General features: G+C 45.9%; 1 protein-coding gene across 2 annotated transcripts in view; it reads left to right on the plus strand.

Moving 5' to 3' along the window:
* F2KP (fructose-2,6-bisphosphatase) overlaps positions 1-25,793 on the plus strand; it is a 166,965-nt gene that overhangs the window by 25,929 nt on the left and 115,243 nt on the right. For both annotated transcript variants that reach the window (XM_086781401.1, XM_086781402.1), the window contains exons 5-6: positions 79-294; positions 439-531. In XM_086781401.1, the coding sequence (XP_086637527.1) occupies positions 79-294; positions 439-531 (309 nt within the window). The remainder of the gene's footprint in view (positions 1-78; positions 295-438; positions 532-25,793) is intronic.

Raw genomic sequence — 25,793 nt, forward strand, 5'->3', positions numbered from 1 at the left:
ATCTCTAAGAAAAGTTGTAATAGTGGATTTTACTCTAAAGCTACACTGTTTTGTTGTTTGTTATTTTTGGGTCATTAGGATGCACTAGTTGCAGGCTATGAAGGTCTTGCCTCAACTGCAACAATGGTGTCTGGAGAAGTGAAGTTGGTTGGAACAGATCAAACTCTGCTACGATGGGAAAATTTCCAAGGACAGTATGTTGACAGGGGTGTCGGCAACTCTCCACGCCCTTTTCGTGTGGAAAGTGGAAAAGATTCGCTCGAGAGAGAAATGAAGCTAGATGCAGCACCGGAGGTTGGAGTTATACCCTGATGGCTGTAATTTTTCACATACACCAAAAGACTAGTTTTGGAGGAAAAATTCAAAATTGTTTTTAGCTCTGAATTAGAGTAGCTTTTTGCTTGCTTGTTGCAAGAATTAATATATTTTCAAGAGCAGGATATGCCGAAAGCAGCTGGGGCAGTAGCAGCAGGTGCAGTTGCAGATAGAATGCTTGGACCAAAGGAGCATAGGCAACTAGCAATAGTACTTGTAAGCCTCCTACTTTTGTCACCTAAGTCTTTTTGGTTGTATATAGAACTTTCTTTTAAACCTGGTTTTGTATATCATAAGTAACTCCGTGATTGCAGGGGTTTCACAAAACACTTGACCATTAATGCAATTAAACACTTTAATTGGCCACAACCTTAAACATACGATTCACTTAATTCCACAAAACTGTAAAAGAGAGATGTGCACATCTGCATGTTCAAGCTTTGGGGGAGCACATGCTCCAGATTTATCCACATACAACCATGTACACGGGCTGTCATCAAAAAGCCCCATGAAAATGCCAAGAATATGTATATTCCGTGTGGATACTGACCAACATGGCTTATCCAATAGTCCTCATAGCTGGGCCATAAACCCATACGGCTGAATCATAAGCCCAGAGAGTTGTCCGTAAACCCATATGGTTGAAACATAGGCCCATAAAGCTGTCCATAAGCCAATATGGCGGAGATACAATACTTTAAGTGCTTAATGGCTCAATTTCATGCCCAGTGGCAATAGCAAGCCTAATGGCTCAAATACATGAGAGAGAGGAGACAAATTACAGGATTGGGTCCCAAATACCCTTTGAAGGCCCCCCGCCACGGATGGTGTATTTGCTTTATTGAATGTGTAGAAAAAGACTTACTTGGGCTGGAAATACCCGGACTGAAGTGATCTTCTCTCGAGATCATCTTGGCTGAGTGTTACCTCTACCATTGACCTACTTCATCCACCTTGAAGAGAGCAATCTCTTGGCTGTCCTGGCCCTGGAGACTCTATGCACTTGCATGAGAATGAGATGAATAATGCCCTATGCTGCCTATTGCTTATATATGACACACAACTGCTGGTCGGTTTGCATTAATAGCTGTCAGCTAGTTTTCAGAAGTCCACGACCTGATTATTCACCATTAAATAGGTGCCTTTTCACGTGTGTGACTTATGGGGCTGGCCAGCCCTCATGCTGGCCGACTTGAGTTTGTGCTCCTTAAGGGCTGCCGACATGCTGCCCAGCCCCCTGTGGGCTGGTTGCTTGGGCATGGGGGCATCCATGGCCCCTAGGGTAGCCTCTAATGGGCCCTAGGGTAGCCTCTAATGGCTGCCCACCTTGTAGGCAATGCCCCTAAAGCCTTATGGGGTGGCCCATAGGGCTGCCGCTTTGCCTACATGCCCACATACAATATGTATACAAACACAAAGGTTTCTGATACCTAAATCTAGTGTCCCAGGCAAAGCTTGGTACACCTCTTTATCATTCCAGAGGGTGACACTCGAGTGGAGGACATGCACTCACACCTGACCACGGACTCTAAAGTGGATCCCTGGTTGACTTGTCCCGTACCGGGGCTCACAAGGCGCCAATTACCACTCTATGTATTGCATTAGCTTTACAGATATGACCACGTGGCATCCAAATGCGAGATGCACGTGCCATAACTTGATGGAAGCTCCATAGTTCTGAATAGTTTGTCAACTATGCCGGATAATGTTAAAAGAAGTTCTTGTCAAGTCAAACTACTTCATTGATTTGTTTGATCACCTTGAAGGGCCCATAATACCTAGTAGAGAGCTTAGGACATGCTTCCTCCTATTACCTAGCCTCTTGTTAAGTCTTGCTTTCTCAAATTTTAGCAATATCCAATCAGCCTCTTTGATGTCCAACTGCCTGCTATGTTTGTAGGCAGCCTTTTTTATGCTTATCTTGAGAGTAATGGTTGTCAGCACCTATGCAAAGGCAACATCAAGATCTCGAACATATTCATCAGCAACAAAGATCTCACCTTGGTGTGAAGGATGGGTGGCAAAATTACTTTGCCACAAACAATCTCAAACGATGCTTTTTCCATGGATGCATGTACCTTGTTGTTTTAGGCAAACTCTACAAGTGGTAGATACTTCTCCTACGCGGTCTTTTGGTTTGCAACAAAGCACTTTAGAAGATCTAACACATCTGAATTTGCAGCCTCACTTTGGCCATCCGTTTGTGAATGATACGCCGATGAATAATCCAATTTAGTACCCATGTTATCTAAGAGAGCCCTTCAAAATAGGCTCGCAGTCGTGGGATCTCTCTCTCCCACGATGGACTTCAACATACCATTATGTTTGAACCCTTGTGCAAGAAAGGCCTTCACCATATGCTCAGGTTTTATGGTCTTCTTGATAGACATGAAATGTGCTTGCTTGCTAAGCTTGTCCACAATCGTCCGAATAGCATCATTCTTGGCCACAATTGCTAGAGAGAACGATAGGAGACAGAAGGAGAAAAAAAGTGTTGCACGACTCGAAGCAGGTTTGATTGATATATTTGATTTATGAGTACAATGCCTTTTTGTAGGTATAAGACCTTATCTTATGCCTTAACACAATCACACACACGCGTGTTGCCACATGGCACACTTATCTCCTCATAATTGGTGGTTCACATGCTTACACACACAATAACACATATAAGAGATGTATCACATGGATGAAACTCCTAATATTCCAACAAACTCCCCTTCCGAGCGAAAATGGTGAGATCCAACACGAAAGAAAGACATTGCCTTCTAACTCTATCACATATTGTGTCAGAGCCAACTCATCATGCACACCTCCTGTTTCATGATAGTCCTCCAATCACATAATGCGATCGAGGTGGCAAGGCCAGCACTTCAGTCAGCCCCTGGCTCCTAATTGGGATAAATGAGAAAAAGGTTCTCTTTATAGCTTCAAGGTTCTTGTTACACACATGAAAGAAAAACACACAGAAACATAGATACAATCAGATTTTTGGGGGACTATCCGGGGCAGAGAATCTTTATTGACTCACACATGCATAATGGCATCTAGAATGCCCACTCGTTGTCTATCTCATCAAGGGAGACTTGGGCCGTTGCTGCAACTATCTCCTCCACTTGAGCATGTTCCTCTTCATCTTGAGCATCAAGATTTGCGTGGTGTTTCTCTTGCTCTTTCTCCAACTTTTTGAAGCAGTTGGCCTCCTCATGCTCCATCCTCTTGCAGAACCTACACTGAATCTTCTTGTTGGTCTCCCACTTCTGTGTTCCTACAAAAGCTTCATCATAGTCCACAGTGTTTCTTGCTTGACCCTCTTTTGTTTCTTCTGTCTTTTTCAAACAGCAAGGCCACCATGACTTCAAATGATATTGAAGCTATGTGCATGACTTCAATGGTTTGCTGAAACTAGGTAACATGTTTCCACTTTTTGTTTTTCTAGCTCGCTAGCTCCGGGGTTTTCATCATCTCTAAAGATTATGCTCTTGACGCCCTCCCTCATCAAGATAAGCTGCATCTTGGTCAACCAGGTAGGGAACCGAGCACCAGAGAACTTGTCGATTGTAGTGGTTGATAGAGCCATAATGTTGTACGGCTTTTGTGGGATCAAGTAGAAGTACTTCAGCGTGCAGTGATTGGTGCAGCGGCTCATGCGGGACCGGTAGCAGTAGCTCCTTTCTTCGCACCCGAGGCTTCTGTGGGTGAGAAAAAGGAGAAAGCCCAGGAGGTGATTGACTATTGGCTTAACTGCTGGAGCGCACTTTGATTTCACTTGTTCCCGGAAGCTCGAAAGATTTAGATGGTTAAGGGTCCCCTTAAGGGGAAAACCCTGACATGGTGGAGAGAACTTAGGAATAAACCGAGTACTTGGGCAGAGTTTGAGACAATGTTTTGCAATGAATTCCTCCAAGTAGATGATGAGTTTGATATTGTGGCCAAGTTTACCGACTTGGACATGAGGAACATGTCTTTCGAGACGTACTTGCAGAGATTCAAAGAGTTGCAATCCCGAGCGGCACATGGATGCCACAATGTTGTGTGGGTTTTTGATTCGTGGGTTGGCATAGGATCAGAAGCTCTAGGTAAAGAATAATCATAGCGGGACACTAGAGGATGCCATCCGGTGTTATTGGCATATATGCTATGAGTTATGCCACATATGTTATGAGTAGTGCCACATGTGAACATGGGCTAACCAAGGGCACTTTTCCCTTGGATATTAGGTGTGAAAGGACACCACATTTACTTGTATTTTGATATTGTGGAGTCAACTCTCTTGCTCCACACATTGTATCCCATCTTCTTTGGGTGAGCATCAATCACCATCTCTCACTCTTGAGAGTGCTTGTTGCTCTACTTCTCTGTGTGCCTCATTTCTGTGCAACCCTAACCTAACAGGGGTATTAGAGCTGGAGTCGCCTCCCTTATAGCTGCACTTCCGTCGCCAGCTCACCTTTTATCTGCTGCACTTCCGTTGCTCGCGGTTCTGTCCGTCCCCTGTAGTTCCTTTTGTCGCTGGCCCGCCTTCTGTCCGTTGTACTTCTGTCGCTTGCGGTTCCGTTTGTCCCTTGCAGTTCCAGTTGTCGCCCAGATTTCCGGCTGCCCTCCAGCGTCGCCCGTCGGCTGGCTATCCTTGCCTCCCGGTGGTGCTAGGCCCGATGGCTCCAACACCGCCCGGCCCATGGGTGGCGCTCAACCCCACTTTGGCCTTACGTTGCACAGGACGGAAATCACCAAAATTTTGGAGCCATTCCGTTCGGTGATTTTCTCGTCCCGGTTCCATTCGGCAGCCAGCTATCCGACATCGTCATCCAATTTGTGTCATCGCTGTCTTCGTGCACTCCGACGCCCTCGCCTGCCGGTAACCTACACGTTGCCGTCGCCTCTCGTCTCGCCACGCTAGCTGCTCCCACGATGCCGTTTGCACTTGGCCGGGTCTCCCACGGCATCAGCCGTCTGCTCACTTCCCGCCTGCAGCTCCCATTGGTCCCGCCATCTGCATCATTGCACAGCCATCTGCACCTCACCGCCTCGACTTCGAAACTGCCATTATTTGTTGGTCAGAAGTCATCGCTGTTGTGTCGTTGTCTGCCAACTGCCCACCTGAAATTTTGCAAAATCAGGGTTACAGGTAGCTGATTTTTGGCTCATTTCAAGGGGCTTTTGTACATATATTGCTCCATTGCAAAAATCAAGTGCAAGAGCATTGCACGTCAACATCTCGGTGCAAGATTTAGGAAAAATTTGGGGATTTTTCAAAATTTGCACAACTGTATTTATAGGACAGAATTTTGGAGCTTTTTAAAAATTAGTGCTTAATTGCACAATTAAAGCTCATTGGTACATAGATTTTTGGGGCTTTTGTAAAATATGTGCAATTGATATATAAATCAGCCCATTGGTGCTTAGAAATTTGTGGATTTTCAGCATTGCTTATTTGCAGCCTTGTATTCGGTGCAAAACATCTGTACAGGACTTTGTGGTTGCCTGGCATTGCACTCCCATGCGTTTGGGATTTAGCTTGCAGATGCTTTTTACTGATGCTTTTTACTGCATATTTGGTTGTACGTGTTTGCATCTCTCTTGCAAGAGATTTTAGCACATGATTGGAAATACGACCGATATATTCAGGGTTTTGTTCCGAGAGGACAAATTGGATGGCAATAATTACTCTCTATGGAGTTTCATGGTTTGAAATCTACTTGTAGCCAAAGGATTATGGGGTTAGGTGTCAGGTAAAGATGTACGCCTTGTTAGTTAACATAGCACCTAACCCGCCTGGACGTGGTGCTCAACAAGCTGCAGTACCCACTCCTCCCTCACAAGAGCAAAAGAGATGGGATACTCGCGATACCCAAGCGATGGCTTTGATTGCTTTGCTAGTAAAGCGATCAATCATACTGCATATTTGGTCTTGTAGGATCTCACGACGAGCTTGGGATGTACTTGAAACCATGTATCAGGCAAAGAACGAGACCAGGGTTGCATTTCTCAAGAAAGAGCTTGAGAACTTGGACATGAATGAAGGTGATAGTATGGCTCATCATCTTACGAAGATCTGGCTGATCATCTTACGAAGATCTGGCTGATCATCTTAGGAAGGTCCAAGATCTTCGGGAGTAGCTGCTTAATATTGATGAGGTCATTTCGGAAAAGGAGCTAGTTTCCAAGACACTATCATCTTTGCCAGAAACCTACTTGAACTTCCACACATTGCTCACTCTATCTATGCGGGGAGAGACAGAACCAATCTTGTTTGAAGAGTTGGTTGGTTTGTTACTACAGGAGGAGCAGAATCGGAAGAACAAATCTTCCAGCGTGCGTGGTAGTGATGGGGCTTTTGTTGCCCAAGACAAGGGCAAGGGAAAAGTCAAACTCAGTTTCCAGCCAAAGGCTAATTCGGGATAGCCTTCATAAAAGGCTAAAAATGATGCCAAGAAAAAGGGCAAATGTCACTACTGCAAGAAGCCAGGTCATTACTTGAATGAGTGCAGAAAGCGGCATGGTTGTAGATTCTTCATCACCTGCGGGGAAAGATGATGCATTAGTAAATCTTGTGCAGGATGAGTGGACTTTCCTTACTTGCAGTTATGATGTATCATTGGAGCGTATGTCTCTTAGTGTCAATGAGAGACACGACACATGGTACTTTGACAGTGGTGCTTCTAAACACTTTACCTCACGGAGGGATTTGTTTAAGAAGCTTATGGTTGCCCCTGAAGGCAAGCGGGTAACATGTGCAAACAATTCTTCTTATCCAGTTCAGGGTGTTGTGATGTGATTCTCACAACAGCAGATGGTGCAGAATTATGTCTTCTAGATGTATTGTATGTGCCAGGGATTAAGAAGAACTTGCTGTCCGCTCCTCTTTTCCTAAAAGAGGATATGCAGTGAACTTTGAGGATGACAGATGCACAGTCAAAGACTGTGAAGGTGGCTATGCATTGGTCCCTTCCAGCACATTGTACCATGGGTTATATCAGCTTGACAGGTTTGACCGGAGAGAGCATGATTGAAAACAAAGTATGCAAGCTTCGAAAAGCACTTTATGGTCTCAAACAAGCTCCTCGAGCTTGGTATGAGAAGATACGTACTTATTTGTGTCAGAATATGGAGCGGAAATGATAACCAAACTTGGGTAGACAAGAGCAAGTAGACTGCAGAAAATAAACAGCACAAGAAACACAGAGAGATAGGTGTGTAAACTCTTCTCTATACACAAGATCCCGAGAAAACTGAATGAATAAATGGTGGGGGCAAGGGGCCTACATATATGCCCCTGGGAGAGCAGTCGGCCAGCATAAAAGATGCCCACGACTGCATAAATGCAGTCGTGGGCAGCACAACAGAAGTGTCCACGATTGAGTGAATGCAGTCGGCCAGCAGTCCAGTAGCCCACGCATCATCTGTTGCTGGCCGACTGCATAAATGCAGTCGGCCAGCAAAACAGGAGTGTCCACGATTGAGTGAATGCAGTCGGCCAGCAGTCCAGTAGCCCACGCATCACCTGTGTGCAGTCGGCCAGCCACACAGGACTGCTGTTGGGACAGTTGGCCAGCCCTGGAGTGCTCCTGCCAACCTCTGGCAACCCTCCCCACCACTAGAAAAAATGAAAAAAATACGGGGAGTGTGGAAAAAATGATAAAACACCTTATACAGGGCGGGCACACCCAGAACAGAGGCCCTGGTGTATAAATATAGACAAGAGATGACTTCTAACACCCCCTCTCAGCTCCTGGCTGTGAAACCAACCCAAGGGAGCTGGAGTGCCGCCTGAGCATAGCCTGAGGTAGAAACTTCGTGAAGAGGTCCGCCGCATTGTCCTCCGATAAAGTAGCAAGATGTCACCAGCCAAGATCTTCTCACGTACAAAGTGATACTGTATCTCTATATGCTTGGTCCGGGCATGGAAAACCGGGTTCCGAGCAATAGCTATACAACTCTGGTTATCGCACTGGATGACTGTGGGCTCCCTCTGTGGAAACCCAATCTCGCCTAGCAGCCTCCGCAGCCATACAACCTCACAAGCAGCACCACAAGCAGCCCGGTACTCTGCCTCTGTCGAAGAAAGGGCAATAGTTGGCTGCCTCTTGCTGCTCCAAGAAACTGCTCCTGAGCCGAGGGTAAAACTGTATCCTGAAGTAGATCTCCTCGTGTCTGGATCTCCTCCCCAATCCGAGTCACTCCAACCTTGGAACCCGACTCCATTCCCTCCTGTGTAAAAGAGTCCCAGATCCTTCGTACTCTGCAGATACCGCAAGATCCGCAATCCTGCGTCCCAATGAGACTTCAATGGCGTCTGCATAAAAGAGCTCAACAGTCCCACGGAGAAGCTCAAGTCCAATCTGGTGTTCAGTAACTAGAGCAATGAACCAACCAACTTCCGGTATTGCGAGGCATCAACTGGCTCACAAGGATCAGTAACAGTTAACTTTGTGTTCGGGTCCATCGGCGAAGTAATAGGCTTGCAGTTCTCCATCCCAAAGGCCTCAAGCAACTCATGAACATACCGCTGCTGAGAGACGAAAAACCCCCTCTGGGTCTGCCAGATCTCCAATCCCAAAAAGAAGTGGAGTAAGCCTAAGTCGGTCATCTCAAACTCCTTTGACAAGGTAGCCTTCGTCACTCCAATGTGCTCCACATGACCACCGGTGAGAATGAGATCATCCACATAAAGGATGATAAGCGTGACCATGCCGCGTTCCCGAAAGAGATACAGGTTCAGATCTGCAACCGATCTCTGAAATCCAGTCCGAATAAAGAAGGAATCAATCTTCTGATTCCAAGCCCTGGGAGCCTGCTTAAGACCATACAAGGCCTTACGTAACCTGTAAACCATCCCTTCAGATCCTGGAACAATAAAGCCTGGAGGCTGCTCAACGTTCACCTCCTCTTGCAGGTCACCATTAAGGAAGGCAGATTTTACATCCATTTGATACATGGGCCACCTCTGAGAAGAAGCAAGGGCAAGAACGGTCCGAATCGTGGACATCCGCGCTGTCGGTGCAAAGGTATCCTCGTAGTCGATGCCTGGCCGCCGCTGAGCATAACCTTTAGCCACAAGCCTGGCTTTGTGTTTGTCCACCGATCCATCAGACGCATATTTGGTCTTAAAGACCCATTTGACACCAATGACTGACCGCTTCGACGGCCTCGGTACCAACTCCCAAGTGTTGTTCTTCTCGATGGCATCAAGTTTCCCCTGCATGGCTTTCCTCCAAGTATCCTGTGAAAGGGCTTCCTTTACGGAAGTGGGCTCTTTATCTCGCATGATACGAGACATCAAAGCATAGTTCACCTGAAGAAGCTCCGCTGTGTTGCTTTTATCTCGGACTCTATGTGATCTTCGAGGGCCGTCCTCTGTGGTCCACTCGGAGGGTAGCTCCGTGACACCTGACTCTCGAAGGGTGTCTAACAACCACCTAGGTACTCGAACAGATCGTGGAGTCTCCTGTGGTCGCGGGGGCTCTACTCCAGCTCTGCGGGCTCAATCTCTTGTGATGACTGAGGTGGATCAACTGGAATGATAGACTGGGAATCATCATTAGACTCCTCTAGATCTCCAAGAAGTGGCGGCTCCTCGACAGTGGATGCTCGAACATGCTCGTCAAAGACCACATCCCGGCTGACAACAATCTCGTTCCTATCTGGATCATACAACCTGTATCCCTTGGAAAGAGAGTTATACCCCACAAATACCAGCTTGCGGGACTTGGAGTCAAGCTTCCCCCTCTGCTTCTTTGGAATATGTACATACGCGTCACTCCCAAAGACACGGAAGTGCGAGACATCGGGTTTCCTGCCAAAGTATGCCTCAAATGGAATCATATGGTGTCACCAGCCTGGACATTTCCCAGTCTGAAAGGGGTCTGGTGGACTCCAGGATGTCTAAATATTTGGAAAGTACAAGCTTTGGGAATGGGGGATTATCCTAGAATACAAAGGACCACACTCCTAAAATTTAGGAGAGTTGCTATTTTTGGCCCGACTTCGATGGAAATTCTGTTCGCGTCATTACATCTGGAATTGAGCAGATACCAAGAGTTGGCAAAGTGCCTATGACAGAATGTCTACCAGCTGGGATATTTTTAGAGATAAAGTTTATGGAAGGACCCATCTCTTAGATTGGGACATGTGGCAAGAAAGTGGACCAAAGTGAGACAAGTGGCTTGACACTTGTTAGAAAGTGGATCAAAGTGAGACAAGTGGCCTCACACTTGTCACTTCACCTATTGTGTGGCTCTCCACTTGTCATTGTAGCCTTCTCTTGCCATTTTAGCTCATGGGAGGCCCAAATCTATAAATTGGAGCCCTCTCTCTTCATTAATAGAGGCTCTCTTGCTGCACACTAGCCTCTACCACCGTTGAAGGCTGCCCTAATGATGGCTACTCTCTTTCTCTCTCTCTTGAAGGTTGCCCATGAAGAATACCGACTGTTGGGGACTGTTTTGGAGGCTTCCATCGCGAAGAAATACTGAAGGCAAGGTTATTTAATCATTTATTATGATTTCTAGCCATTGTACTTGTTGCACCAGCATTTGTACTTGCTGTACTTGCTGTACCAGCCATCGTACCAGCTATACCAGCCACCACACCTACTGTACCAGCCACAGTACCGGCTGTACCAGCCATTGTACCTGCTGTACTAGTCATTGTACTTGCTATACCAACATTTGTACTTGCTGTACCGGCTGTACCAGCCACTATACTTGCTGTACCAACCATTGTACCTACTGTACTGGCTGAATGGAGAGTTGTACTTGCTGTACCAGCTCTATTGCATGAAGACCCGTGGTTTTTGGAGAAGAATCAGTACCCACACGGAGGTATATGGATTATGTTGTTGGCTCGGCATTTCTACAGCCTATCTTTCCGATTTCGGCTTGGTTGCCTCGTGTTGGGTTGTCTTATGGCATTTGTATATGGATAATCCGGCATCTCCCATGGGGAGAGTAAGGCCCTCAAAGCTTGTACATGATATTATTCTCCTTGGGTAATAAAATACTCCAAGGGGGGGGGGGTCGGCCCATTCCGGCCTCTATGTGATGTCACACGTGCAAGCTCCATTTTCAGCATTTGTGGATGTTTTGTCCAGCTTTGTGTTTTATGCAAAGTGATGATGGATATGTGTTAAGGTTGTGGCCATGTTTAAATGTTTTAATATGCATTGATGGTATCAACAAGTGTGTCAAAGGCCCTAGTCCCCCGGGCACCCGCCGCGAGTTACATATGGGGTATTGAAGTCGTCGGAGATCGATTGATGGTATGGACAGCCGTTGCCACAGCCTCATCCCAAAGTGGACGAGGAAGATCACGATGCTCCAGCATGGTCCTCGCCATATCCACCACAGTCCTGTTCTTGCGTTCAACAACTCCATTCTCCGAAGGCGATCCGGTATTGGCCAGTTCCCTTTTGATGCCATGATCTCCACAAAATCTGAGAAATACAGTCGAGGAGAATTCACCTCCTTTATCAGCCTTGAGAGTCTTGACTTGAAATCCAGACTCTTTCTCCACCATCACGTGCCAATCCTTGAACCGAGCAAAAGCCTGGTCCTTCTGGGAAAGAAAGTAGACCCTCGTGAATCTGGTACAATCATCAACAAGCAGCATAAAGTAGAGAGATCCTCCCAAAGATGGTATCTGCTGAGGTCCACACAAGTCAGTGTGAATCAACTCCAATGGTTTCGAAGCCCGCCTGGAAGCCTGCTTCGGAAAGGATTCCCTGTGCTGCTTACCACTTATGCAAGAGCTGCAACGCCCTTGCCTACTACCAACATCTGGCAAGCCAACCACCATCTGGTCCCGGAAAGCTCGCCTCAATGCATCCACATTTAAGTGGCCAAAATGAAAGTGCCACAAATCTGCGACCTGAGAACCTGTCAGTGTGGAGAGTGCAGAGAGCTTGTAGATACCATTCTCCACACCCCCTTCCCAAACAACCTGGCCAGTCTCACGGTCCCTTAGAGCAACTGAATGCTCCTCAAATTCCACTCGAAAGCCAATCTTGCATACCTCATGCACTGACAGAAGATGAAAACCCAGAGCAGGGACATAAAGAACACGGGAAGCATGCTTGCTCCCCTTGCCGTCGGGAATAATCTCCATCCGGCCCTCACTATGTATCGGAATAGTGGAGTTATCGCCAATAAAGATGCAACCTGACTGCCGTTTCAGATCCAGAAAGAAGTCACGGGATGGAGTCATGTGCCTGGAAGCACCACTGTCGAGAATCCATTCCCGGGTATCCTTCATGGTGAAGCCAACTGCCTCCTCGCTCGAAGATGATGAAGCATCGGAGTCCACCATCTCTAAGTGCACAAATGCCGGAGTCTTTGCAGCTGAGGCTGAGGAATCAGCACTCTTCCCTGTCCGCTTAGGGCACTTCCTCCAGTAGTGGCGTTTCTCGCCACAATCATTACAAGATCTTTCGGCCTTCAGCTTCTCTCGTTCTGAATCAGGCTTCTTCTCAGAAGACTTCTCCGGTGAAGCCTTCCCTTTGCCCTTGTTGTTATTCCGGCCTTTCGATCGTTGGCCAATTAAGGCCTCTGAACCTCCGCTGTGAGGAGGGTTCGTGAAACGTTCCTCCTGGTCCAAGACCATTGGCACAAGCTCCTCCTAGGTTATGGTGCTGAGCCGGCCACTCGTAATCAACGAGGAATAGAAAGCAAAATACTGACCAGGCAAGTGGGACAGCAAAGTGATGGCCATGTCTTCAGATGATATCTCTTTCCCAGCTTGTAGGACTTCCTGTTGAAGGGCCTGCAGCTTGTTAATGTGTTCCCGCATCGTCGAAGACTTTGCAGGATTCATAACCCGCATCTGCACTTCCAAGGAGATCCGTTTCATGGGTGATACCCTGTTATACAAAGAAGCCAAGTGCTCCCATATGCCTCTCGCCAGCGTCGTGTGCTTCACATGATTGATCACTTGTGGTGTGCAGTTGAGGAAAATAAATGACCGGACCCTGGCGTTGACACGATCCCACGTGTGCCTGTGCCTCTCGGTCCTTCCTCGTTGACAGTAACTCCCCTTCCTTAGCTTCCGGCCGTGGAACCCCGATGATGATAAAATCAGCATGGTCGTATGACTCCAGCACCGACTCCATCATGACCTTCCAGATGCCGTAATTGGACCCGTCCAACTGACGATCCACTGGGAACGTGGGGAGAGTCGGAATCTTCACGTGCTTCTCAGCCATCTCTAGTAAATCTGCCATGGCGGAGAGTAACCTGAAAGGGTGGCTGGGTGGGAAAAAAAATCTGAAAACCTGCAAGTGGCTGTCCAGCACCTTAGCCCGCCTTCCTCTTGCACCTTCTCTTCCCGAACAATCCAAAACAGTCCACCAATCAGCAGCCTAACGCTCCCCCTCTTGCTCAGAAAAACTCCCAAGATCTATCTCGAGCCTAGGGCTCTGATACCATGTCAGAATATGCAGCGGAAATGATAACCAAACTTGGGTAGACAAGAGCAAGTAGACTGCAGAAAATAAACAGCACAAGAAACACAGAGAGATAGGTGTGTAAACTCTTCTCTATACACAAGATCCCGAGAAAACTGAATGAATAAGTGGTGGGGGCAAGGGGCCTACATATATGCCCCTGGGAGAGCAGTCGGCCAGCATAAAAGATGCCCACGACTGCATAAATGCAGTCGGCCAGCAACAGAAGTGTCCACGACTGAGTGAATGCAGTCGGCCAGCAGTCCAGTAGCCCACGCATCACCTGTGTGCACGGCCAGCCACACAGGACTGCTGTTGGGACAGTCGGCCAGCTCGTGCCAACCTCTGGCAACCCTCCCCACCACTAGAAAAAATGGGAAAAATAGGGAAAAATACGGGGAGTGTGGAAAAAATGATAAAACACCTTATACAGGATGGGCACACTCACAACAGAGGCCCTGGTGTATAAATATAGACAGGAGATGACTTCTAACAATTTGACCATGTAGGGATTTCGAAATAGTCCAACAGAGAGCACCCTCTATGTGAAAGAGGATCATGGCACTTTGTATATGCTCATTCTTTATGTGGATGACATGTTGCTCACTGGGAATGACATGGATAAAATTTCAGCATTCAAAGCTGAATTGCAAACTTCGTTTGAGATGATAGATTTGGGATCGTTGCATTATTATTTGGGCATACAATTTATGCAGACAGATGTGGGGATTTATGTACACCAATCAAAGTACATTCAAAAGCTGTTGCACAAATTTGGCTTCCAAGATTGTAAGCCCATCTCTACTCCCATGAGTTAGGGCTGAAATTGAGCATGTATGATGTTGGAGAGCCTTTTGATACGAGTGTTTACAGCCAAGCAGTGGGCTGCCTCATATACTTATGCAACACACACCCGGATATTCAGTTTGGGGTTTCCGAGTGTAGCAAATTTATGCACAGCCTAGGTACAAAGCATTGGCAAGCGGTGAAGCGGATCTTCCGCTATCTTCAAGGCTCCCTGGATCTTGTGTTGGTATATCTCAGGGGGGCAGAGCACTTACGTGCTTACAGTGATTTCAATTGGGATGGTGACTATGATACACGGCAATCCACCAGTGGGAATTGTTTCTTTTTGGGGCATTCATGTGTATCATGGCTGAACAAAGAGCGGCCCACTGTTGCCACATCTACTTGTGAGGTTGAGTACAGGGTAGCCTTTACAACCACATAAGATTGTGTATGGCGGCCGAGGGGATTGATGACTGATCTGCGTGAGTGTCAGCAGACACCCACCACCATACTCAGTGACAGTCAGAGTGCTATAGCTGTGGCACGAAACCCAGTGTTTCATGCACGTAATAAGCACATAGAGATTCATTATCACTATGTCAGGGGGAGGATTCATGTAGGGGAGATCTCATTATCTTACTGCTCTCTACACAGGACAATGTTGTAGATCTGTTCACGAAGGCATTGCCTCGAGAGAAGTTTGAAGCTTCCGCAAAGCTTTAGGCTTACTCAATTAGAGAGAGTGCTCAGACCTTGTACAGGTTCACACTACTCATAGCATATATGCTATTAGTTATGCCACATATGCTATGAGTAGTGGCACATGTGAACATGGGCTAACCAAGGACACTTTACTCCCTTTGGGTTTTTCCCCTTGGATATTAGGTGTGAAAAGACACCACATTTTTTTGTATTTTGATATTGTCGAGTAACTCTCTTGCTCCACACATTGTATCCCATCTTCTTTGGGTGAGCATCAATCACCGTCTCTCTCTTGAGAGTGCTTCTTGTTGTACTTCTTTGTGTGCCTCATTTGTGTGCAACCCTAACCTAATAGGTATACCAAAAATAGAAGTTCATCTTTGAGAAACCTCCAACCAGAGAAACCTCTGAGCAAACTTCTAGACGTAAACAAAAGAAGTTTGAGAAGGCTCCACAAAACGAAACCTAGTCTTTGGGTGATCTCAGTCTGAAGAAGGCTTAAAAGCACTCGCAGATCCTTCAGAGCATTAGGGAGGGCAAGTGTTTCTCTTCGGTCAGAAGCGCCATATGAAGGTGAGTTGTCCGAACTTCGAAGGCAAAGACCAAGGTTGTTCATTTGACTGAAGTAACAAGTAACCTCAAATTTCTTCCTCGGATATCATTGTTTTAGGCGAGAAGGCTTGCATGGAATGTGTTTTCAGAATAACAGTCTTCGGTCCTAACAACTTGATACGTATGTATGGGTCGGTGGGTGTTAGAGAAGACGTGCACATCCTTTTTTGACTCTGGTAGCACTCACACTTCATCAATGCCAAATTTGTGCAGAAGTCGGGAGTGAAGACGCAACCAAGTGATCATGTGTATCATATGAACCTGGCAACGGGATACAGACAAATATGCAATAGGTGCGTGTCTCACTTGTTGATATTTATTCAGTGTTATATGTCCATGTAGATCGGAAGGGTCATGTTAAGTCCTTTGTAATGGAAAATGCTCCAGTCAGTTTGAAGGGTGATTTTTCAATCCCACCCTCTATTTTTGTAACTCAGCAAGACTTTGTAATATAATGTATATTTGTTATGAAGTGTTTAAATGTGTTGGTACCCTTTCATGTGATGTTAATGGTGATTTATAACACAGTCATATAGTGGAAGAACAACAGCTTTGGTTGAGGTGGTTCCTTGATACTTAACTACATGGATTTGATAAGTATAAACTTGATTTCGGAGACAGTTGATGTAGGTAGTTGGATTCTTCTTCATTTATTTCCAAGCATGGAAATGTTCTAAGTTGGGAGAAATGTTATGTACCTAGAGGCTAGCACTAACCCTTGGAGTTGGGGACTAATCCAACAGAGTTAGGTGAGCCTTGGGATTAGGAAAAGCAGGCGGATTCAGGTGGTTGGGGTTATTGGCTACTTATGACTGGTTTGTTATATTTATAGCAGCAATAAGCACTATATAAGTGAGTCTTGGGTTATTATTGATTCATTGTGGTCTAGACCTGGAGCAAGAGGCTTTCTCTTGCCATGGACATGGAAGATCATGGGTAGTCTTGTCGAGGGCCCATGTGGGCAGGCGTTGGTGGTATGGGATGCCAAGGCTGATTGGCATGGACTCGTGGGACTGGAACCTTAGCCCCTGGGTCGGGGGAGGTATGCGAACCTATGGTTGGGTGGTGAGCTTGCTTGCACCCCTTTTATTTGGTTTCTTTAATCTTGTTTATGCGTGTGTATTAGGTGATCCTAGGGAGGATTCCCTTACAAGAGGGCTGTCGAAAAGGTGGACAGCCACCTAAATGGTTTTTAAAAGAGGCCAAACATGAGGGAAAAGCTGAGAATACCTTAACCAAAGACAACCCCAACAAAAGGCACGAGTTCGAACTTACGCTGGAGCAAAGGGATCAATATGTGAAGGAAGGGAAGTGCTTTGCTTGTTGGAGCAAAGACCATGTGTTTGGGGAATGTCGTCAACGGAAGAAGAATGAGAGCAACAAGCAACCCAAGGTGAATGTGCATGCAGTTCCCGATGTGCAAGGGAATACCTAGTCATGAATGCAATGAAAGAGTGGTATGCAAAGCTTGGGGTCAAATCAAGGATCAGCCTGCTCTCTTTATGTTTGATGATTGTGCCACGGATAGCTTCATCTCCGTGCAAACGGCCTGCTTTGGGAATTGATGTAGGGGACTTGGGACCTTAAATTGAGGCGGAAGCCACATTTGTGGGCAAGGAGGTGCAGGTTACACCTATCATAGGCAAGATTTGTTTGGATATTCAAGTATATGTGGACCATGAGAACTTTCTCTCTACAGTTGGTCTACTCGACAAAGAAGTGCAGGTGCCAGGATGTATGTATGCTTGCTTACACCTCTTCTATGTTGAGAGGGGAGGGGCGGGATGTATATGCATTGTAGCTGGGACTTCGAAGTTCGACCACTGCCTTGTGTTTTTGAGTATCAAAAATCTCTAGCAACATGGCTCTATGTCCTGTTTGTGCATTGCCAAGTGCTTCTACTCGGATCATCAGCTCTCCCACAAGGTTTTGCTGACAACTGGAGCTCCCAAGATTTCTCTGGTGGCCCTCAAGGTGTTGCACATGCATTGCAGGTGATCAATGGTTTTTACAAGGTGGGCTAACTGACGAGACATGAGATTATTGATTATGAGAGGGCTGTTGACCGCACGTTGAGAGCTATGCAGAGGGAGCACGAAAAGCATCCTGATGCCCTTTGGATTTGAGATACTCTTTGCGGTGTTAGGATTGAGCTGCACATGGAGCAGAAGGCAGAGGATGGATACCATGCTCAGGAATCATTTAAATCTAGATGGGTGGCAATTGTAATAAACACATCTATGCTACTCGTGGCTCTTCTCTTAGAAAAGAAAGTGTTAGACAACTATAGGTGCTCATTGTGCTATTCACAGGATGCTACTAAGGATCCTATTATGGTGAGATAGATTGCATCTAACTTTTATTGTCAGCTACTTTCTGTTGAGCCTCATTCTCCTCAGAGAGATACTCATCAGGTGAGAGAGGCACTCCCTGCACTTGTGAGCGGTCTGTTGCCCTCCTTCTTGGCCTTTTGGGATGTCTTTGGGAAACAAATCACAATGGCCTTCCATGATATGTCAACATAGAAAATATGCACTCTTTCTTCACGGAGGGTCTTATTCATCGCATTCTGAGGTGATAAGACCGATTACACTGCTTGGAACTGCTTATAAAATCTTGGCAAAAGCAGTTAGTATAAGGTTGCAACCCATGTTGCATAATGTGATTCATGACACTCAGTCTGGGTTCTTACAAGGGAGGAGCATTTTTGACAACATATTTGTCGAGCATTAGGGTTAGTACTCCAGCAGCTATGAAGATTGATGGACCTTCATGGTGTATGAGGAGCATGTGATGTAACAAATTGAAAATGTCTTACACTCTATCCACTGGGGCAGTGACACTAATACTTAAGTGGCTATAAGCCCTTTCTCACACTTACTTGCACACATTCTTCTCTACGAGATGTCCACACACATACACTCATAGTGAGTGTTCACACAGTGAAGCTCTGAATATCCAAAAACCTTGCTGCAGAGCAAAGGTGGAGATGCTAGGATGGCCTTCAATAGTCTCTATCCTCCAATACTAGCAAAGAAACATGACATGGTCCCCGCAATTGGCCTAGACATGGCTCAGAGGCTCATGTAGCATGGCATAGTGCGAAAGACTCAGAGGTCATATTTTGCTTAGAGAGACAAACGACAACTTACAACAGCATATCAAAGCAAAACCCTCTTGTTTCTAAGTACGGATGAGAGAACGCATAGCCTTTTATAAAAATAAGGCTTACAAAAAAACACAAACAAGATTATTTATCATTTTTGGGAGATATCTTGGGCAGATAACCCTTTGACTCATACAAAGTAGAGAAACTAAAAAAACCCAATCATAATCTTCCTCTTTAAAAGAAAGATTGTCCATCACGGTAGCTGCATGCTCAATTGTTGTGGATGCCTCTGCTTCCTCTTCTTCTTCTTTCGCCACGAAGTTTGCATGTACCTTTTCTTGTTCCTCGGCCATCTTCTTCGAGCATTGGTCCTCAGTGTGTCCGACATTCTCGCAGAAGCTGCATTTGACAGTTCTTTTGCCTTTTCCCTTTATGAACATGGCCTTGTTGATATCAAATGCTCCGTCTTGCTGCTCTTTGAAACAATGATCTTCATCTATCAAAGCTGTGATCATGTCATCAAAAGAAGTCTATCTATTCACCCTGAGATAAGTTAGGATGTCAGCACATTTTACCTAATCTTCAAAGCTAGACAAGAGGACAACTTTCTTGTCAACTTCATTTGGCTTGGCATTTAGGCTAGCTAATTAATGAGAGAGCCCAAATTGTTTAAATGTTTGCCTAGATTTATAGTTTCACTCATTTTTGAGCCAATAAAAGAACCCTTGCTTAAGAAAAACCTTGGAATTGTTAATTTTATTGCCAAAGAGGTTTTCAAGCTTGTCCCACACCTCTTTTGTAGTTTTGTTGAAGTCTACATGGTGAATCAGACTATCTGCAAGACCAAGGCCAATTGCGCAAGAGCCTTATCTTTTTTGTCTTGCCAAACTGTACCTTGATTGCCTTCAAGTTTCTTGTCGGTGTTGTTGACCACGTTCCAAACACCATCACGCGTGAGTAGTAGATGAACCTTTTTTTGCCAGGGAAGTTAGCTCCGGAGAACTTCCTGAATACAGCATTGCGTCTGGTTAGATCCATGGTATATGTAGAGGCTAACGACAGCTCTGAATCTGGTAGATATGCTGAGTAGCAACAAGTAGATAAGCTAGAAGATAGTGGCAACACATTACACTAATGCTATGCACAATAACCTTTCATCTAGGAAACACATTGCATTAACATAATATTCACTATAGAGTAAGGAAATGGTGGCCTAGATCGTTTGGGGCTAACAGATTGGTGGTGCCTTTCGTGAGAAAGAGAAGGCAGACAAGGTGGAGGCGCTGAAAGGTAAGTCAATGATGGGCACAACAAACGGCTTGTACAGGAGATGATGACCAAAGAGTAGATGTTGAGGCATGGCGGATAGGCTGCGGAGAGGTGACGAACAGGTAGGTGGGCTGTAGAGGAGGTGATAGTGAGGAGAAAGGAGGCGAGCAGAGGTAGCTGTAGTTGCAAGGAGCAGGAGAGCAACTGTAACAGCATGTGCACCCGAGTAGTACCAATCCTAGTTTGAATACACTTGGAAAACAATGAGAAATTTCACATTGAATGAAAGCTAACCTCTCTCAACACATCACTGGGGCCGGAACGGTGCACCCCCCCCCCCGCGCCCCCCCCCCCCCCCCCCCCCCCCTTTCTCTCCTAAGAAAAACTTCATTCCAAGGAGTATTTCTATAGTACAAGTATGAGGGTGCTTTGCACCAAATTTCCAACATGTGCATGAAAACAAGAACAAACACTTTCCCTGTTCCCAAACCATTAGTTAGGGATGTTCTCCCAAGTCAATGACAAAGGGTAAAGAGAACCAGTAACATGACACATCCAAGAGGAACTCACGGGACCACGTCCCAGTCTCTCTTGTTGTAATAGAACCAACCATTAACTTTTGTCCTCTGTCTTTCTCTCATCAACAAGTCCCCAGATCCTTAGAATCACCGGCCACCTTGCTTCAGGACCACACCATTGACCACCTTGCCTTTGCACTTGCGTGTGCTGACTCACAATCACCGTGTGATGCCCCTCTTTCTCTCTTCTCTTGTATTGCAGCTTTGGTGTGGCCTTGCCTTGTGACACCCTGGACCCACCACTTCTTACAGCTTTGGTGTGGCCTTGCCTTGTGACACCCTGGACCCACCACTTCTTACAGCTTGCAGTAGGTACAACACGTACTAAAAACAGTTGTACAACAGGTACAACACTTAGCAGCAGGTACAACAAGTTCGGTGTAACACCTGGCAGCAGGTACAACAGGTATGGTACGACACCCAGCAGCAGGTATAATACAACACCCAGCAGCAGGTACAGTACGACACCCAGTAGTAGCAGATACATGTACGAAACAACACATGGCAGCAGATTCCGTACAGCAGGTGCAGTAGGCACAACAATCAACAGGGTACAACAGTTGGGAAACCACCACCAACAAAGCAAGTATGGAAAACAACTGTACAGCAGGCATAAGTTGTTACGGCAGTCGAGCAGCAGGTATTATGCTTGGAGCCAATCGAATGGAAGCATGAGCAGCGGTACTGAAAAATAGAGCAGCCACTTCTGAGGAAGGTTCCTGTCATGTTGCTTTAATGGATTCAAGGTGGTTGATTTTGGAAAGCCCAAGCCCACGTAAATGGAATTCCTTTTCCCTTACATGTGGTAGCTTCTATTTGATTCCTCCTTTCCACGAGTCTATAATGCTAAATAAAATGCCCCGAACACATGTGATGCCCAACGTCAATAATAATGTCCGCCTTCATTTAAATGAAGGTGAACACAAAAGCTTGTAAGTTGGTCATCATAAAATGTACCCCTTTTTGGGCCTCTTTTCACATGTTTTAAACCTTGTACAATGCGATAAACTTATCAGTAGACAAAGGCACTCCACTGGGGTAAGTAGTATGCAATGCTAGGCATCCCTGACACTACCTATCCCTTGACATAACCATGCAGGCAGGACACAAAACACGTCATACTCTAGCAAAAGTCCACTAACGCACTCCCATGCATCCATGATTTATGCACATGCATGTGGAATGGAAATCCCCCGTTCTCAATACTTGTGCTATTTTGGGCACTCTTGAATTCCCAGAGTGTTTTCACATAGGAACATGCAGAGTTTGGTGACAGCAACTGGCTCAGATGGCTTAGCTCAGATAATGGGCTAGAGGCGGCAACCAACCAGGCGGCGGTGAAAGACCATTAGTAGGCGGCACAACTGGCGCGGTGGTGGGGCACAGATAGAAATGCTGGCGTTGGTGGTGGTTGCTTGAGCACTCGCATCGCCTCTCGAAAAGCCGGCGAAAGAGGCCGTGTCGTCGATGAGCTGGGTGGCAGCAGTGCACCTAGAACTAGCGCCGCTCGAAAATGGCGGCAGCCAGCTCTGGGGCGGCAACAGATGGCTCTGGGTAGCATCGCTCCACAATGACGGCGACAGCAAGGCGAATTGGCTCTGATACCAATTGTGGAGCTTTAGGGTTAACAGTCCAGTAGGATGATAATTGTCGTACGCCGTGACCCCATTGTACATCCTCAGTCCAGGATAAGTCAGGCACGAGCTACGTAGGTCATTCCTCAGCCTTAGCGGGTCAGTCAGTCAGTCAAGTCCCTTAACCCACTTGGAGAGAATCATTCATGCATGTAGAGTGAGTAGAAGCCTTAGGGTTTGCATCAGAAAGCACTCTGCATCCTGCATAATATGCATTCATATGCCTGTGCATCATTTAGAACATCCCCGAAGCCTTAGGGAAGTTATTGGGATTTATCTGGTATTTTTTCCATATTTATTAGTATTTATTTAGCCTTATTTGCATTATTGGGCATTTATAAATATAAACTTTATTAAATGACCAACCTCCAGTTAGTATAAATAGGCTTGCATAGGGCTTAGTTTCTCATTCAGTCTTCATTGTGCTAAGAGCTCTCCTCCTCAGCCCTAGGAGTATCCTTGCCTTCAGCCCTAGACTAATCCAGCCCTTGGAGCTCATAAGCTTGCTTCTCCAGCCCTTGAGAACCCCTTGCTTCAGTCAGCCCTAGGCGCCTGCTATCAGCATCCAATCAGCCTGCATTCAGCATCACTTCAGGCCTTGATTCAGCATATAGATCAGCCCCAGTTCAACGCCAGGTTTCAGCCAGTGTTTTCTGCATCTGTCCAGAATCAGATCACCTGCGTTTCTGTCCAGCAGCATCAGATCCTCTGCGTTTCTGTCCAGCAGTCTCAGAACACCTGCGTTTTCAGTTCAGCAGCTTCCCTACAGGTCTGCGTTTCTGTCCACAGCAGTTTCCAGCCCTGAATCAACAGTCTACAGCAGTTTCCAGCCCTTCAACAGTTTGCATCAGCATCCAGCCTTCTGTGCATCATCCATACATGCAGCAGTCATCTGGTGAAGGTAACACAGCATTCATAAGTGTTTTCAGCATTCTAACATAGTGTAGAACACTCCACCTTCTTCTTCTCTCAGCCTCAGGTGTGCAGCCCTTCCTCATGCCCTTGGGAAGAGTGCATAGGCTCGAGATCAGGTCATCGAGGTGTTTCTACAGCAGTGTACAGATCAGCCAGTCTCCGATCCTCCGAGATCTTGCGTTTGGCTTATCTACAGTCCACAGTCATTCTCTCTAAAGAAATAAAGCAAATACTATCTCGTTATCGGGATAGGGGGCCCTTCAGTGGGTAATTCGGGACCCAATCTGGTGTACAGTTCTCATATCTCTCTCTCTCATCTCTTTAAAGTTTGAAGTATTAAAGTGGATTGCTAAACTCACGAAACTCAGGATACAGAAGACGGTGTGAGCATTTGTGTGACAGGATCTTCCAATACAAAGACTTCCGCTGCATATCACAAGTAGCTATTGAGGATGATGGACCTCCATCGTGTATGTGTAGAAGAGAGAGGGAGTGTGTGATGTAACAAATTGAAAGTGGATGATTGCACAATATAATGTAGTGCTTGTATTGATTGATTTGAAGTTCACAAGGTAGAATGCTGTCTTCTCTTTCTCAACACCCTACTTGCCATTGTTCACACACACTTGCACATTCACCCTTAAGAGCTGTTCACACATGTATACTCATAGGGACTGTTCACACTATGAAGCTCCGAATATTCAGCAATATTTACCTCTTGGGAGGCAATGGAATGGGCTAAAGGGAGCAACCAGCCCTTAGCCATTCAACTGCTTGACTTTGTGAAAGCATATGATAAAGTTGATTGGGGTAACTCTTAGATGCATGGGGTTCTCACATGATTGGATTAGAGGTGTGCCATGCTTGTAAAGTGATGCTCATAGCAGTGTACTTGCATGTGGTGACAGAGGAGAGCGGTTCTAGATCCCCTGATATGTTTGTTAGGGATGCCCCTTGGCCCCCTTGCTAAATCTCATTGTGGTTGAGGCTATGAGTATATATCTTCGATCCACTTAGGCTCCCGATATCAAAGGATGAGTTAGACATACAGCCCATTATGTGAAACGATTTCATTAGTGATGATTGTGGCCGTCCTTTGGGTGCCTCTTGGTATATGTAGTGGCGAGGCTGGGAAAGGTGCACACCAATAGTCATAGTGGTCAGGTATGAAGGTACGAAACGAGACGAAGGTACAAAAAAACAGTACCGGTACGGGGCTTCTTATTTCGGAAAATAAGTTCGATAGAGGTACAGTCGACTTTAAAAAACACTTGAAAAATAGATATTTGTACACATTTAGAGATGCAAAGTCGAGAGAAGGTGGCAAGGTAGAAAGCCCCCATTGCCCAAACGGCCATAAAAAACAATAAAACAAAACAGGAAGAAAAAAAAAACGGACATAAAAAAGTCACTCGTAAAAAAACGGCCATTAAAAAAAGATAGTTTCGCAATAGTTTTGCTTGCAGAGTTTCGTACCGTACCGTTTTTTAAAGTACCTCCTGAGCGGGACTAGTTTCGCAGACAACTATGTCAATAGTCAGGCATTGGAAGACTTTTTGAAGTCTTCCCATGGATGAGAAAGATGCCTCCACCCAGAACCTCATAGGGAATCACTGGTGGATTGAGTAGATTGATGTAGTTATGTCTCTCGTATCTTCAGGCCACACTTGGAAAGTTTTGGGATTACTCCCTTGATTCAAAAGAGGTTTTGGCATCAACAGTTGGCACTCTTACACGTGGAGTCAGATATATTCTGGTTATTGCTACATGGATGTGTCCCAGAGAGCTATCTTTGGTTTGGATCTAGCTTGCCGCAGATGTTCAAAAGCCTTCGAGACTGTGCTGCATTGTCTCTGGGGTTGCAAAGTTGCCCACAGGATATGGAGCTCCATAGCTTAGTTTTTAGCCATGCTGAGGAGAGGTACTATATACATCACTTGGGGCTCTATTATCTTGGCTTACGTAGTCTGGACCACATGTTTTCTCTAAGGGGAGGACCATGACTCCGCCATTATTATGATCCATAGATGCATGCCCCAAAGTTGCACACTTGAGGATCTCCATCATTCATTTCACACCGTCCCTTGGAGGACTTGATACCATGGGTGATTATTGCGGGCATCATTGCTTGGCAGCTATTGAGAGCTAGATGCATCCAGGTGAGCGAGGGCAGATTTCTAACACTCCGTGCATTTGTACCACTTCGAGAGATACTATTCATACCCTTGTGGCCACTTGAGCCCGTAAATAGGGACCTCCTAGGTCAGGACAAGAAAAATGTGTTCTCTTAACGAGGGAGTGCTCCCCACATCAGATCACCCCATGCTGCCACCACTTCATAGTCTCTCTCCTCTCTAGGAAAAAGAAAAAAAATTGTATTTCCCTTATTCTTGGCTCAGAAAACTGATTTTGAGAGTTTTTGCTCATATCTT

The sequence above is a fragment of the Cibotium barometz genome, chromosome 43 (genome assembly GCF_041138505.1).
Source record: "Cibotium barometz isolate CiBa-2024 chromosome 43, ASM4113850v1, whole genome shotgun sequence".
Classification (NCBI taxonomy): domain Eukaryota; kingdom Viridiplantae; phylum Streptophyta; class Polypodiopsida; order Cyatheales; family Cibotiaceae; genus Cibotium; species Cibotium barometz.